This window comes from Astyanax mexicanus, chromosome 7, assembly GCF_023375975.1.
Source record: "Astyanax mexicanus isolate ESR-SI-001 chromosome 7, AstMex3_surface, whole genome shotgun sequence".
NCBI classification, from domain to species: Eukaryota; Metazoa; Chordata; class Actinopteri; order Characiformes; family Acestrorhamphidae; genus Astyanax; species Astyanax mexicanus.
In genome coordinates this window covers 15461236-15476438 of record NC_064414.1, presented here as the reverse complement: position 1 = coordinate 15476438, position 15203 = coordinate 15461236, and the positions used below count along the sequence as shown (strand labels likewise).

The 15203-nt window shown below is 41.2% G+C and overlaps 1 protein-coding gene across 1 annotated transcript in view; it reads right to left on the bottom strand.

Moving 5' to 3' along the window:
• The window catches only part of lrrc1 (leucine rich repeat containing 1), a 101477-nt gene that overhangs the window by 34173 nt on the left and 52101 nt on the right, over window positions 1-15203 (bottom strand). The window contains exons 8-10 of the mRNA XM_022685034.2: window positions 6780-6924; window positions 6320-6438; window positions 3051-3134 (exon numbers count right to left, since the gene is read on the bottom strand). Coding sequence (XP_022540755.1) covers window positions 3051-3134; window positions 6320-6438; window positions 6780-6924 — 348 coding nt within the window. The remainder of the gene's footprint in view (window positions 1-3050; window positions 3135-6319; window positions 6439-6779; window positions 6925-15203) is intronic.

The following is a 15203-nucleotide window of genomic DNA, read 5'->3' as shown; positions in this document are numbered from 1 at the left end:
GTTCAGTACACAGACTTAATAACTGTAACTTAATATAAGCAGACACAGGCATTCTGCTGTTTAACAATTTTAACAGATGCTTATTCTCACTCAAATGCTGGAGTTTTTGAAATAAAAAATTAATAAAGAAAAGAACTTTGACATCTTTGACAACTTCGACATTGCGCACAGAATAACCTGTCTTATATATATATATATATATAAAAAACGTTTTAATAAATAAGGTCGGATAAGTGTAGTAAATTCATGTTATTAAACTTACTGTAGCTATATTTACTGATAATTAATCAAAAGAAATCAGGCAAGATTCGCTGTGCCTCTCTCTCTCTCTCTCTTTCTATCTCGCTCTCTTTCGCAGCGCAGAGCTGAATTCAGCACAAGGCTATAAATAATATAAAACTCAGTTCAGTTAAATAAAAATAAGTAAGGACCTGTGAGTTAATCAAATATTGTCAAATATAAAGGATAGTTTGAGGTTTTGGTGAGCTATTTTCATGATTTGAAACTGAAACTAACTGAAACTTTTATTATCAGAAAGCCTGTGATTGTTTTAAATTTGTTTTTTGAATGAGTTTATATTTTATATATATATTTTTTTTTTATTTGAATTATTTTTATTATTTTATTTATTAAATATATATATATATATACACTGCTCAAAAAAATAAAGGGAACACTCAAATAACACAATAAAACTCCAAGTAAATCAAACTTCTGTGAAATTAAATTGTCCACTTAGGAAGCAACACTGATTGACAATCAATTTCACCTGCTGTTGTGCAAATGGAATAGACAACAGGTGGAAATTATTGGCAATTAGCAAGACACACTCAATAAAGGAGTGGTTCTGCAGGTGGGGACCACAGACCACTTCTCAGAACCTATGCTGTCTGGCTGATGTTTTGGTCAGTTTTGAATGTTGGTGGTGCTTTCACACTCGTGGTAGCATGAGACGGACTCTACAACCCACACAAGTGGCTCAGGTAGTGCAGCTCATCCAGGATGGCACATCAATGCGAGCTGTGGCAAGAAGGTTTGCTGTGTCTGTCAGCGTAGTGTCTAGAGGCTGGAGGCGCTACCAGGAGACAGGCCAGTACACCAGGAGACGTGGAGGAGGCCGTAGGAGGGCAACAACCCAGCAGCAGGACCGCTACCTCCGCCTTTGTGCAAGAAGGAACAGGAGGAGCACTGCCAGAGCCCTGCAAAATGACCTCCAGCAGGCCACAAATGTGCATGTGTCTGCACAAACGGTTAGAAACCGACTCCATGAGGATGGTATGAGGGCCCGACATCCACAGATGGGGGTTGTGCTCACAGCCCAACACCGTACAGGATGCTTGGCATTTGTCAGAGAACACCAGGATTGGCAAATTCGCCACTGGCGCCTTGTGCTCCTCACAGATGAAAGCAGGTTCACACTGAGCACATGACAGACGTGACAGAGTCTGGAGACGCCGTGGAGAGCGGTCTGCTGCCTGCAACATCCTTCAGCATGACCGGTTTGGCAGTGGGTCAGTAATGGTGTGGGGTGGCATTTCTTTGGAGGGCCGCACAGTCCTCCATGTGCTCACCAGAGGTAGCCTGACTGCCATTAGGTACCGAGATGAGATCCTCAGACCCCCTGTGAGACCATATGCTGGTGCGGTTGGCCCTGGGTTCCTCCTAATGCAGGACAATGCTAGACCTCATGTGGCTGGAGTGTGTCAGCAGTTCCTGCAAGATGAAGGCATTGAAGCTATGGACTGGCCCGCCCGTTCCCCAGACCTGAATCCGATTGAGCACATCTGGGACATCATGTCTCGCTCCATCCACCAACGTCACGTTGCACCACAGACTGTCCAGGAGTTGGCGGATGCTTTAGTCCAGGTCTGGGAGGAGATCCCTCAGGAGACCATCCGCCACCTCATCAGGAGCATGCCCAGGCGTTGTAGGGAGGTCATACAGGCACGTGTAGGCCACACACAATACTGAGCCTCATTTTGACTTGTTTTAAGGACATTACATTAAAGTTGGATCAGCCTGTAGTGTGTTTTTTCACTTTAATTTTGTGTGTAGCTCCAAATCCAGGCCTCCATTGGTTAATAAATATGATTTCCATTGATGATTTTTGTGTGATTTTGTTGTCAGCACATTCAACTTTGTACAGAACAAAGTATTCAATGAGAATATTTCATTCATTTAGATCTAGGATGTGTTATTTGAGTGTTCCCTTTATTTTTTTGAGCAGTGTATATATATATATATTTTTTTTTTCCCCCATGATTCCCATGCTCTTAGTTTATTGATATAAATTTGATCATTCATTGTTCCTATCATTTTACTTTACTTTCACTGCTATTATAATTTTCTTCATAAGATATAAATTCTTTACTTATGTCAATTTTTATTATCTTTTTAAAATGTCCTATTTTTCCTTTTTTACGTATATATTTTATTCATCTATATTAAATGTCAGTTTTTATTATTATTTTTTTTATCCCTTTTAAACTGTAAATGTATTGTAATGGCATTGTAAATGAGGGTCCATATCCAGTGTAAATAACAGATTGCTTGTTTATTATTCAGTGTTTTTACATAAACAATGGACAGAATAAAGAATAAAATAACTTTAGTCTTATATAAGCTGCAGGTTTATCTTCACAGCGTGAGGCGCAGTCAGTTTCCTATGCACTATTAAAATAGGAATGAATAGAAGTTAGCGGGCAGCTGCTCTTAAAGGGAATGGATACTGACACACTGATTGGTTTGTTTCATGTTACGAGCAAAAACACCCATAAATAATTAAGATTTCCAGTCTGCATGAGAATAAACTCTCAAGCGGTCTCCCGACTCCTGATTCTGATTCCTGATTCCTGAAGGCCGAGTTTTCCACACTATACACTAGATGGTGTATTTTAGCAGCTTAACAGTACATCACAATTCTAACTTTCATGCAGATTTCAATTGTTGTGAGGTGATATAACAGGTGTGAGTATGGTAAAGCGTACAATGCAGCACTGACAATAAGATTTTAGATTGAGAGACAGTATGTGAAAGAACAGGATACATACCTCTTTGGGTAAAGACGTTAAACGATTTCTATCACAGTTGAAATTTGACAGTTTCTTAAGCTTTCCAATACTTCTTGGTAAACTCTGAAAAACAAAAATCAATATGAATCAGACATTCAAGGCATAGACTTAGCTGCACTATTGTATTACTGTTATTTTACTGTAGCTTTTTTTTTTATAGAACTGTAATAATGAGTATAACTGTATAATGAGTTTTTTTGGTAAGACATGTTCTCAGAAATACCATATTTTTTGCACTATAAGGTGCACCGGATTATAAACAGTGTTAATTTTGCAAACAAATTTTGATTTAGTTTTAGTCATAGTCTTGTGACAAAAATGGCATTTAGTTTTACTCAAAATTTAGTAATCTGAATTGTTATTAGTTTTTGTCTAGTTTTAGTCGACTAAATACAAAGAATATAGTCTCAATTACAGTCAATTTAGTCGACTAAAATGTAAAGGGTGTAAATGTAAATGCTTTTTTATCAGTTCCCTTGAATTATTAACTACACACTTACAAAAATTAAACATTTATTAACCAGTTGTGTAATATTGTTAATGTTTGATTGTGAAATATATTTATATTTATATATTATTTAATGTATATTATTATTGTAGGTTTGTGACTATAAATATTTTATATTTAAAAATTTTGTTCTAGAAATCAGGTCATAAAACATTTGAATGGTTAAATTATAGTGTGAACAGAGCTGCAGACGCAAAAACACGCGTCTAAACGCTTTTAAAAAAGCTAGTTTTATCTCCAGCACTAACCCAGCACACCTACTGCAGCTACAGTCTATAAATGAGATCAAAATCACACATTCACACACTGTCCTGTAGAGATGCTCTCAGGATGTACTTAAAGACTTGAGTTAAAGTGAGAAGCTTATGAGAAAGTGCTGTAAGGAACTACTTTATACAGACTTTTAGGTTCATAGATTCACTTATTTTATTGTTATAATTTTGCTACATCTTTTTCCTTTCTTACCTGTTCCTGCTTTAACACAAGCTATACGTTTCCCCACTGTGGGACAAAACAGATGATCTTATTTTTGATCTTATAAGCAGTGAATTTGACAGGTCGAATTTGAGCAACCTGAATTTATTTTAATTGAATTTTTAAAACTTGAATTTTTACTTTTGAATGTTTTTACATTAAAATAAAATAAGTGAAAATTATATATTGAAAAATTCAAGTGTTTAATTCAGAGGCAAAAAAATCACATGCAATAATTCAATGTAAAGTAATTCAGTGCTAAAAATTCAAGTGCTTTTAAATTTCAAAATCTGGTGACACTGTTTTACTTCCATAGAGTACGCAGATAGCAGCAACATGAAATCCAGAGTGCAAGTTTGCTATAGCAGCATGATGATGTGAACTAAGAGCAGTAAAAGATAAAGTGTCTCAGTGCAGGTAAAGTGACAGTGTTTGTAAACAGTAATTGTCCTTGTAAAGTGTCAGTTGTTTAGGTGGAATTTAACAGTCTAATAGCTTCTGGAATTTAGCTGTTTGAGTCTGGTTGTTTTGCACTTGATGCTCCGCAGCCTCTGAGGGGAGGTCTGAGGGGAGCAGAACAAGTGCGTGTGCTAAGTGGGTGGGATCCTTCCTGATTCAGGTGGCCTTTTCCTGCATCTGGAGGTGTAGATGTCTGTGGTGCTGGGGAGGCTGACTCCAACAATCCTCTGTTCAGCCTTCACCACCCTCTGCAGAGCTTTCCTGTCTGCAGCAGAGCAGCTTCCATGCCACACGTTGATGCTGGAGCACACGGCGCTCTCCACCACACATCTGTAGAAGGAAGTGAGGACTGCGCTCCCGAGTCCAGCTCGTCTCAGCCTCCTGAGGAAGTAGAGCCGCTGATGTGTCTTCCTGACCAGAGCGGAAGTGTTGTTGCTCCAGGTGAGGTTGCTGCTCAGGTGCACACCCAAGTACCTGTAGCTGTCCACCACTTCCACCAAAGATCCTCCAATGTGCAGGAGGAGGTGGGCATGCTGGCTCCTTCTGAAGTCCACAATCATCTCCTTCGTCTTCTTTACATTGATGCAGAGGTTGTTATCTCTGCACCAACCCTCCAAGTGTTCCACCTCCTGCCTGTAGCTGGACTCATCTCTGTTCGTGATGCATCCAACCACTGCCGTGTCGTCCACAAACTTCACATTATGACAGCCTTGATGGACAGGTGAGCAGTCATATGTGAGAAGTATAAACAGGAGGGGGCTCAACACACAGCCCTGAGAGCCAGTGCTGAGGATTATGGTGGGGGAGGAGATGTTGTGAATCCTCACAGACTGCGGCCTGTTGGTCAGGAAGTCTAGGACCCAGAAATGAAAATATCTGCCAGGACGTCCGAGAGCTGGTCTGCGCAGTCTCTTAGTACCCGTCCGGGGATGTTGTCCGGACCAGCAGCTTTCCGAAGGTTGATCCTCCTCAGCGTCCTCCTTACTTCTGCTGGTGTCACACTGAGGGGTTCTTCACCCGGTGAGTGTGGGAGTCTGGTGCTGGGGGGGGGGGGGGGGGGGGGGCGTAGAATTGTTGAGAGCCTCAGGCAGGGATGGGTCTTGGATGGGATGGGATGGGATTTGTAGTCCATGATGCACTTGATGCCCCTCCACATGCTCTGTGGATCCTGGGAGGAAAAGTGTCCGTGGATTTTCTGAGCACATGCAGCCTCCTGAGTTCATCTGAGTCACCAAACCTGAAAGCAGCATCACTGGCTTATTACCTTGCGTAGGGATGTTCACGTGTTGGTACAACCTCGGCAGCATGTTTTTCAGTTTTACCTGGTTTTACAGATGCTTGTTATAAAGCGAGCTGATGTTGTCATAAAGCTCCTTCGTTTATGTCCTTTGTTTATGTAGACGCACAAGCCAGCACACCAGAGCGCGGAGGAGCTGTAGTCTGCCCAGCGTACCTCGGATATTATGTCCATAGTTGCTGTTTTACTGGCCAAACTGTCCTTAATCCTTAAAAGTTCGTTTCTGCTAAAACTCACATGCATGGAGTGTGTGAAGTTGGGTTCAGAACCAATGTAAAAACAGCTCAAAATAGGGTGTTCACTGGGAGCGTGAGAAGTCGGTGCACTACTGCGCGCCGCCATCTTAATAATGTCTTTGCCCAAACGATCGATTTAGGAACCATTTTAGGAAATAAGTTGTGGAGTATCAGCAATACATACAACGCATACAATCTCACATCTAATGTATCATTATATGTTTAACTATTAAGTTAATAATCGTGGTGTTATGTAAGAAGGGCTGCAACTCACCATCAGATGGTTCTCAGTGAGCACCAGTTCTGTCAGGCTTTCACAGCTGCCAATGCTCTCAGGCAGCTGGACCAAGCGGTTCTGATCTGCTTTCAGTATGGAAAGGCGTTTTAATTTTCCTGTGGGAGCAAGCATAAGCAAACACACACACACACACACACACACACACACACAGTTGTATTTGCAGCAAATGGTAAGTATTGGTATATATACTTTTGCACGTCACACTTTTCAGATTTTTATTTGATAAACTTCACATATATGTAATACTTTGTGTTGGTCTATCACTTAAAATCTCAATAAAATAAATTTAAGTTTGTAGTTGTAAGGTGACAAAATGTGGAAAAGATAAAGGGCTATGAATATTTAGCTGCAGACTAAAATAACAATACAAATGGGGAATAATCTCACACAACACATCCCAGAGCCCGATGGTATAATAGAATGTGTGATCACTGACCTATGCCCTCTGGCAGGGCATCGATGAGGTTTTGGGACACAAGCAGGTCAGTGAGAGAGTTCAGACCAGCCGATTCCTCCGGAAGGCGCTCTAGCTTGTTCTCGGACAGATCCAAACACAGCAGGTTCTTCATGCTGCCCAGCTCCTGAGAGAGACAGCAGAAAACACAGTCAAATCATTTAAAATTGTGCTGTTTAAATACTGCTGACTTGTTAACAGAGTGCGGTATATCATTATATGTATCGTTATATGTTCCTGCATTAAGGATTCATGACATATCAACTCTGTACTCTGTACTCCATTCAAGGATTCAATGTTTTTTTTTTTTTCAAGGATTCAAGAATATTTTATTGTCATTCGCATCACATGTGGTACATGAGGTGGAATGAAATTGTGATCTCACAATCTAGTTTACACCCAAGAGCTGCTGTTAAAATAGATAGCATAGATAAAATAAGATAACAGAATGAAAGCATTCAATAAAAATAGAATAGAACAAAATAGATAAAGATATATATACAAAAAAGTGCAAGTTTGATATGGAATGATAATAGAATTAAGAGCAGTATAGATAAAGTGTCTCAGTGCGGTTGTGTCTCAGTAAGGTGACAGTGTTTGTGAGCAGTATTTGTCCTTGTAAAGTATCAGGGCAGTGTGTTGTTAGGTGGAGTTTGAGTCTTACAGCTTCTGGAATGAAGCTGTTTCTAAATATGGTTGTTTTGTACTTGATGCTCCGCAGCCTCCCGCCTGAGGGAGCGGGACGAAAAGTGCGTGTGCTAAGTGGGTGGGATCCTTCCTGATTCAGGTGGCCTTTTCCTGCATCTGGAGGTGTAGATGTCTGTGGTGCTGGGGAGGCTGACTCCAACAATCCTCTGTGCAGCTTTCACCACCCTCTGCAGAGCTTTCCTCTATGCAGCAGAGCAGCTTCCATGCCATACATTGATGCTGGAGCACACGACGCTCTCCACCACACATCTGTAGAAGGAAGTGAGGACTGCGCTCCCGAGTCCAGCTCGTCTCAGCCTCCTGAGGAAGTAGAGCCGCTGATGTGTCTTCCTGACCAGAGCGGAAGTGTTGTTGCTCCAGGTGAGGTTGCTGCTCAGGTGCACACCCAAGTACCTGTAGCTGTCCACCACTTCCACCAAAGATCCTCCAATGTGCAGGAGGAGGTGGGCATGCTGGCTCCTTCTAAAGTCCACAATCATCTCCTTCGTCTTCTTTACATTGATGCAGAGGTTGTTATCTCTGCACCAACCCTCCAAGTGTTCCACCGCCTGCCTGTAGCTGGACTCATCTCTGTTCGTGATGCATCCAACCACTGCCGTGTCGTCCACAAACTTCACATTATGACAGTGTGAGCACTGTAAACAGGAGGGGGCTCAACACACAGCCCTGAGGGGAGCCAGTGCTGAGGATTATGGTTTGGGAGGAGATGTAAATCCTAACAGACTGCAGCCTGTTGGTCAGGAAGTCAAGGACCCAGTTGCACAGGGAGGAGCTCAGTTTAAGTGAGGAGAGTTTCGTTATCAGGGTCTGAGGAATCATGGTGTTGAAAGCAGATGTGAAGTCCACAAAGAGCATACGGATGTAGGAATCCTTCTGCTCCAGGTGGGTGAGAGCAGTGTGGACTACGGAGGAAATGGCATCCTCTGTAGATCAATTCAACCTGTATGCGTACTGGTGTGGATCCACAGTGACGTTAATGGTGGCTTTGATGTGGGTCTTTCAAAGCACTTTTGTGAGGGCTACTGGCCGGTAGTCATTTAGACCTGTCACTTCGGAGCTCTTGGGGACCAAGATGATGGTGGCGTTCTTCAGGCAAGTGGGGACAGCTGCCTGGATGAGGGAGGCGCTGAAAATATCCACCAGGACGTCTGAGAGCTGGGGATGTTGTCTGGGGCAGCAGCTATCCGGGGGTTGATCCTACTTACTTCTGCTGGTGTCACGCTGAGGAGCTCCTCACCAGGCGGGGGGGGGGGGGGGGGGGTGGGGGGTGTCAGGATTCTCAAAGCAGGCATAGAACTTGTTGAGAGTCTCAGGCAGGGATGGGTCTTTGGAGCTTTGTGCAATGTTGCATTTGTATTCCGTGAAGCATTTGATGCCCCGCCACATGCTCTGTGGATACTGGGAGGAAAAGTGTCCCCGGATTTTCTGAGCACACGCAGCTTTTGCCCTCTTAACTCCAACAGTCAGCTTTCCTCTAGCCCTCCTGAGTTCATCTGAGTCACCAGACCTGAAGGCATATCCCTGGCTTTCAGCAGAGAACACACCTCTGCGTTCAGCCAGGGCTTCTGGTTTGGGTAGCAAGTCACAGTCTTGGTGGTAATGACATCCTCCACACACTTGCTGATGTACCCGAGAACAGCAGATATGTACTCCTCCAGATCCAGCAGGGGCCAGGATGATGGAGATGTGGTCGGAGAGCCCGAGGTGGTGTGGGGAAAGGCTCTGTATGCGTCCCTCATAATGGTGTAAACACGGTCCAGCCTGTTATTACCTTGCGTTGGGATGTTCACCTGTTGGTAAAACCTCGGCAGCATGTTCTTCAGTTCTACGTGGTTAAAATCCCCCGCTACCACATAGAACGCATCTGAAACCAGCTGATGTTGTCATAAAGCTCCTTTAGCGCATTGTTAGCATTAGCATCCGGTGCTATGTAAACAGCAATCACAAACACCGCCGAAAACTCAAGAGGCAGATAGTAAGGGCAACACTTCACAGTCAGCTGTTCTGTCGCCTTGGAACAGTGCCTGTTTACAAACACGCAGTTTGTGCACCAACCTATGTTAATGTAGACGCACAAGCCGCCGCCCCCCCAGCCTTTCCTGGATAGCTGGCTGCAGTCCGCTTGGAAGCTTCAAATTTTATATTCCCGCTCCGGCGTTGGGGGAGTGGATTGCTATAGACAAACAGCAAGAGGAGGCGGTGCAAGCGGAGGCAGAAGAGGGGGAAACGTGCCAGTGTGCTAGCCAGGCTAAAGGCTAATGCTAACCGACCCCCGATTCCTTAGCTTTTCCTGTCTAACGTCCGCTCTCTGGATTACAAGCTGGACCTGCTGCGGCTGAGAATGAGTGTTTCTGAGGAGATCAGGAACTGCGCTGTGAATTGTCTCATGGAAACCTGGCTTAACCACACCATGCCGGACTTAGCCTTTCAGCTCGCCGGCCGGCAGCATTCTCAGCCGCAGCAGGTCCAGCTTGTAATCCAGAGAGCGGACGTTAGACAGGAAAAGCTAAGGAATCGGGGGTCGGTTAGCATTAGCCTTTAGCCTGGCTAGCACACTGGCACGTTTCCCCCTCTTCTGCCTCCGCTTGCACCGCCTCCTCTTGCTGTTTGTCTATAGCAATCCACTCCCCCAACGCCGGAGCGTGGAGGAGCTGTAGTCTGCCCAGGACAGCTCGAATATTATTGTCCATAGTTGCAGTTTTAATGAGCAAACTGTCCTTAATCCTCAAAAGTTTGGTTCTGCTATAACTCACATGCATGGAGCGTGTAAAGTTGGGTTTAGAACAGACATAAAAACAGCTCAAAATAGGGTGTTCGCTAGTAGCTTGAGAAGTCGCTGCACTACTGCGCGCCGCAAAACAAACAAAAAGGAGTTAAGAACCTTTATTTCATCCTAGCTTCTTATCGGTTTACTTCAAGGGAAAAAGGAAGAAGCTCCAGGCTGCCCTGTCACAGGGCATTTGGTGCTGGATAGCAGATGAAAGATGGGCAAAATGCCGAGAAGCCAGAGATGCTGACAAGTCTTTGGGCAGTAGTCGAGTCAAGTCTCAAGTCTCCTCTGGCGAAATAAAAGTTAAAGTATTACTCTGTGAGGCAAATAAGGCCTGCTCTTTAAAACAATGGAAAATTAATAACAAAATTAAAAGTCACTGAAAAATAAATAAATGAAATTGGAAAATAACCAACCAAAAGCCCCAAAATCCAATCTAACCGGGGCGCCGAGTGGTCCAGCCGTCTAAAGCGTTGCCACTATGCGTGGGAGGTCGCAGGTTCGAACCCCCGCTCATGCAGCTTTGCCATCAAGATGCCAGTGCTCAGAGGGAGCACAATTGGCCCTCTCTCCCCACATCAGCTATCGGAGGATGCATGTGTTCCATTTCTGGGATCAATAAAGTATCTATCTATCTATCTATCTATCTATCTATCTATCTTCTACCTACCTACCTACCTACCTACCTATCTATCCTACCTACCTACCTATCTATCTATCCTACCTATCTATCTATCCAATCTATCCAATCTAGTCTTCACCCTCCTGGTGTGTTTGGGCATTACTAGTGATAGGGGGAGTGCTAGTGAGTGGGTTGGGTAATTGGCTGTGTAAATTGGGGAGAAAATGGGAAACATTTAAAGAGAAAAAAAAATTCTAATCTAACGAATTTCAAAAGATCAAAAACGAAAAACTCAGCAGAACAGTAGAACAATAAATTAATATTACAATATTATTGCGTCTGGACAAGTAAGCAAATCTATGCGCTTTCTCAACGTTTTGTTCTGCTGAACCAAGTGCTGGTATCAGAAAGAGTTCTGCATACTAGAGTTTAGAACGCGAGCACGAGCCTGAGCGCCAGCCTGAAACCAAGCCTGACTGTCCCGATGCATGAACTCGGGCCGGCCGAGAAATTTCCACTGCTTTCTTTGGGCCCTGTCAGGTTCGGCATAGGAAAATGGTCTGTGTTTTAATGTAACAAATCACACTGATTTTTGTGATGTTTCACCAGTTACAGCTAAACGCGTGGATTAATCTGTGTGCTGCGCACTGATTTGGCACATCTGTCAAGCAAGATAATGGACAGTTTTGGGGGCAGAGATGAAGTACAGCAGATACATCTCAAATTTGTAGTTTAATGCTCTACTAAATTAGTGGCTTTAAAACAGGCTCAGGCTCAGAGCAGGTCGGGCATATCGTGCGAGATCGGGGTCGGTTCTGGCTGTATTTTTTTCTGCCTACGGGGCTGCATTTGACGGAAAGTCTGCATTTGACGAAAAGTCTAGCAGCTACTCAGTCAGACAAGTGTCAGCATATTAATCACATGCATTTTTCTACAGGACAAACCATTTAAAAGTGCAGATGAACTCATTAAAAATCACAGTGTCTGTCTGGCTTCAAATACAAGTTCTGTATGCTAAATGACAAATAATCTAGCAACAAGCTAGAAGCTAGTAAGCTAATAACATTTAATAATAACAGACAAATAGATATAAAATTTGATAATAACCAACTAAACTAAGCTCAAAATGAAAGAAATATAATCTAACGGATTCCAAAATATAAATTTGAACTGCAGCACTAGAAAAACATAAATGAATACTACAAAAAAATACATATAAATAACCGATAGAACAGAATGAACAGAAAAAATACACATGAAATTGGAAAATAACCAACAAATCAAAGCTCAAAATGCTAAAAGAAATAAAATCTAACGAATTTCAAAATATAAAATCAAAATATTGAACTGCAGAAGTACAAAAGCCTAAGTGTGTAAAAAAAAAAAAAAAACAGCCTATCACAGATCATTTTTTTTGAGCCAACCTGCTCGAGAAAAGGGTGGGAAATCTTTTTGCGGGGCCGGGGTCCGTAGAATTTTTTTCAGTGAATTAAGGGGACCGTGAGTTGCATTTTGTTTCGTACTTTAATCCGTTTTTAATCCGTTTTTTTTTTCAACGAATATTCGAACAGCAATCAGTGCCGAATATCTGGAGCTCAAAAAACACTATTCGGGCCAGCCCTAATTATTTTACTTTATTAATACTAGATGTACCAGTTTGTTGTTGTGGACTTGCAGGTTGTTTTTCTGAAAATAATAAAAACCGTGAATACAGTATAAAATAGCCGCTGCGATTCTGCGAAGCTGCGATTCTGGGGTCCAAGCAAAAGTAGCCCAAGAAGGCCCAATACATCAATATGGAACTATTCCTAAGACAGAAGCCACATTATGTGACGTCTGTGCAGCGTTTAAAACTTTGGGCCTTGATATTCTATCAGTCAGTGTGGAGATGGAGGGGAGAATAGGGCAGCTGATCATTAGAGCTTTTCTGCAACAGGAATGTAAAGATGCATGGAGCTATAAAAATGATTCAGACATATTTCCAAATGTTTGTTCCGTATCTATAAGTATTACCAATACAATATGAGAAGATATACAGGAAGCATTCAGTGATAGGTTTAACAGCAGCACTGTGCTGTGAAGCAGTGAAAATGTGTTCTGAACAATAATGGAGCTTGTTAGTTGGGCTGTGTTAGTGTCTATTGCTGGATCTTTAACACTAGTAGTATTTGTGAGAGCACAAGTGGAGGTGTTTGTGTGTGTGTGTGTGCATGTATGAGAGTGTATGGGTGTGCATGCATGAGAGATGGTGTGCGTCTAGTGGTGAACTTGGTCATGAACACTGGTAGGGATTGTAAGAGGTCATTTGGATATATTTGAGAGTGTGTGTGTGTGTGTGTGTGTGTGCATATATTTGGATGTATTTGTGTGTGTGTGTGTGTGTGTGTATGTTTGTGCATTTGTCTTTTGGTGAATTTCTGTTAATCAATCAATCAATCAACCTTTATTTTAACTCGGATGTACATTGAGGGCAGCTCTCAATTTTAATGTAGCCGAGCATTTACAGAAACAGGGATTGAAATGATCGAGAAAATAAAAGCTAAATTTAATTATTGTAAAATAGCAGTAAATAAAATAGATAAAATAGATAAAAAAATAAAAGCAGAATTAGAATAAAAAAAATGATTATAATTAAGTATGGTTTAATTGACAAAAAATTAAGATCAAAAGAAAAGAAAGACTAATACAACAAAATGAGTTAAAATGAGCTAAAACTAACTTGTATATAACACAAAAAAATTAAATAAATAAATGAATTAACAAAAATAAAAGCAATAATAATATAAATAGTAATAACAATTAAAGAAAATCTAAATAAGTTAAAAAGCAATAATACAAAATTATTCAAAAAATAATAATATAATAACTATAAGAATAATAATAATAATAAAAAATAAATTAAATAAAAATAAAATAAGGAAACAAAATAAAAAGAGGAAATAATAAAACTAAAAGAAGAACTAAAATAAAAGTTAAGAATAAATAAGTAAAACAGGAACAGGCTGTCTGAAGGTGGTTAGATATTAATAGTTTTAAATGATTTAGTGACATCAGTGAGCTGAGGAGTTTTAGAGTGTCCTGTAGTGAATTCCAGTTCACTGGTGCACTGTAGCTAAAAGCAGATTTTCCCAGTTCACTAAAAACTTTTGGAACCTGGCAGCTGATCCAATCACTAGATCGAGTCAGATAATTACTGTTTTTTACATTCATCAATGAAGTGATGTATTCTGGCAAATGACCGGAGAGTGTCTTATAAATAAAAATCAACCTGCGTGTTTCCCTTTGTACCGTTAAAGATGGCCAACCAACTTTTGCGTACAGCTCACAGTGATGAGTTCTGTATGGATATGCAGGGATGAACCTCAGTGCAGAGTGATACACTGGGTCCAATAATTTGAGGGAGCTGGAGAGAGCATGTTTATAAATAATGTCCAACACTGACAGTAAAGTTGCCTCAACTATTCTTTTTCTGGCGTGCATGGGGAAACAGGAATTGTGTCTATAAAAATAACCAAGCTTCTGTCTGCATTTACTGATTAGTTTACTAATGTGTGGTTTAAAACTGAGTTTATCATCCAGCCATATGCCAAGATATTTATACTCTGTGACTCTCTCAATGCTGGATCCTTCCAGGGTTGTAATGTTTACAGTAATAAAATCAGTGTTTAGAGATCTGGAAAACAAAATAAACTTAGTTTTCAGGGCATTTAAAACTAATTTGTGCTTATACAATGCAACTTGTAAGGCTATGTCGAAGGCTTTTGTTAAGTCAATAAAAATAGCAGCACAATGTTTCTTCTTGTCCATTTCTGAATAGAGATCATTTAAAACCAATGTTGTAGCAGAGATAGTGCTGTGTCCTTCTCTAAAACCAGACTGATATTTATATAAAATAGAATTTTAGAGAAGAAATTATTTCAATTGTTGGTTCACTAGAGATTCTAAAATCTTTGCTAAACAGGACAGTTTTGAGATTGGTCTATACTTATTTAACTCTGTTGTCTCACCACCTTTATGCAGATGAATTACATGAGCTGTTTTCCAGACCCTGGGAATTCTGCAAGATAAAACTGAGAGATTAAAAATGTATAAAATGTATTCCAAAATAATTGGGGCTGCGAGACGCAATAAAAAGGGGTCCAGCCCATCTTCTGGAGTGAGAAGAGACCATGTGTTTTAGAAACAGCAGAGTTGGGATCAGTTTTATTCAATATGTTTGTGCTATTTTTATCAAAGATGTGGCCAGCTGCAGCAAAAAAAGAGTTAAAAGCTTGACATATTTCCTGTTGGCCAGAAATTAGCTTAT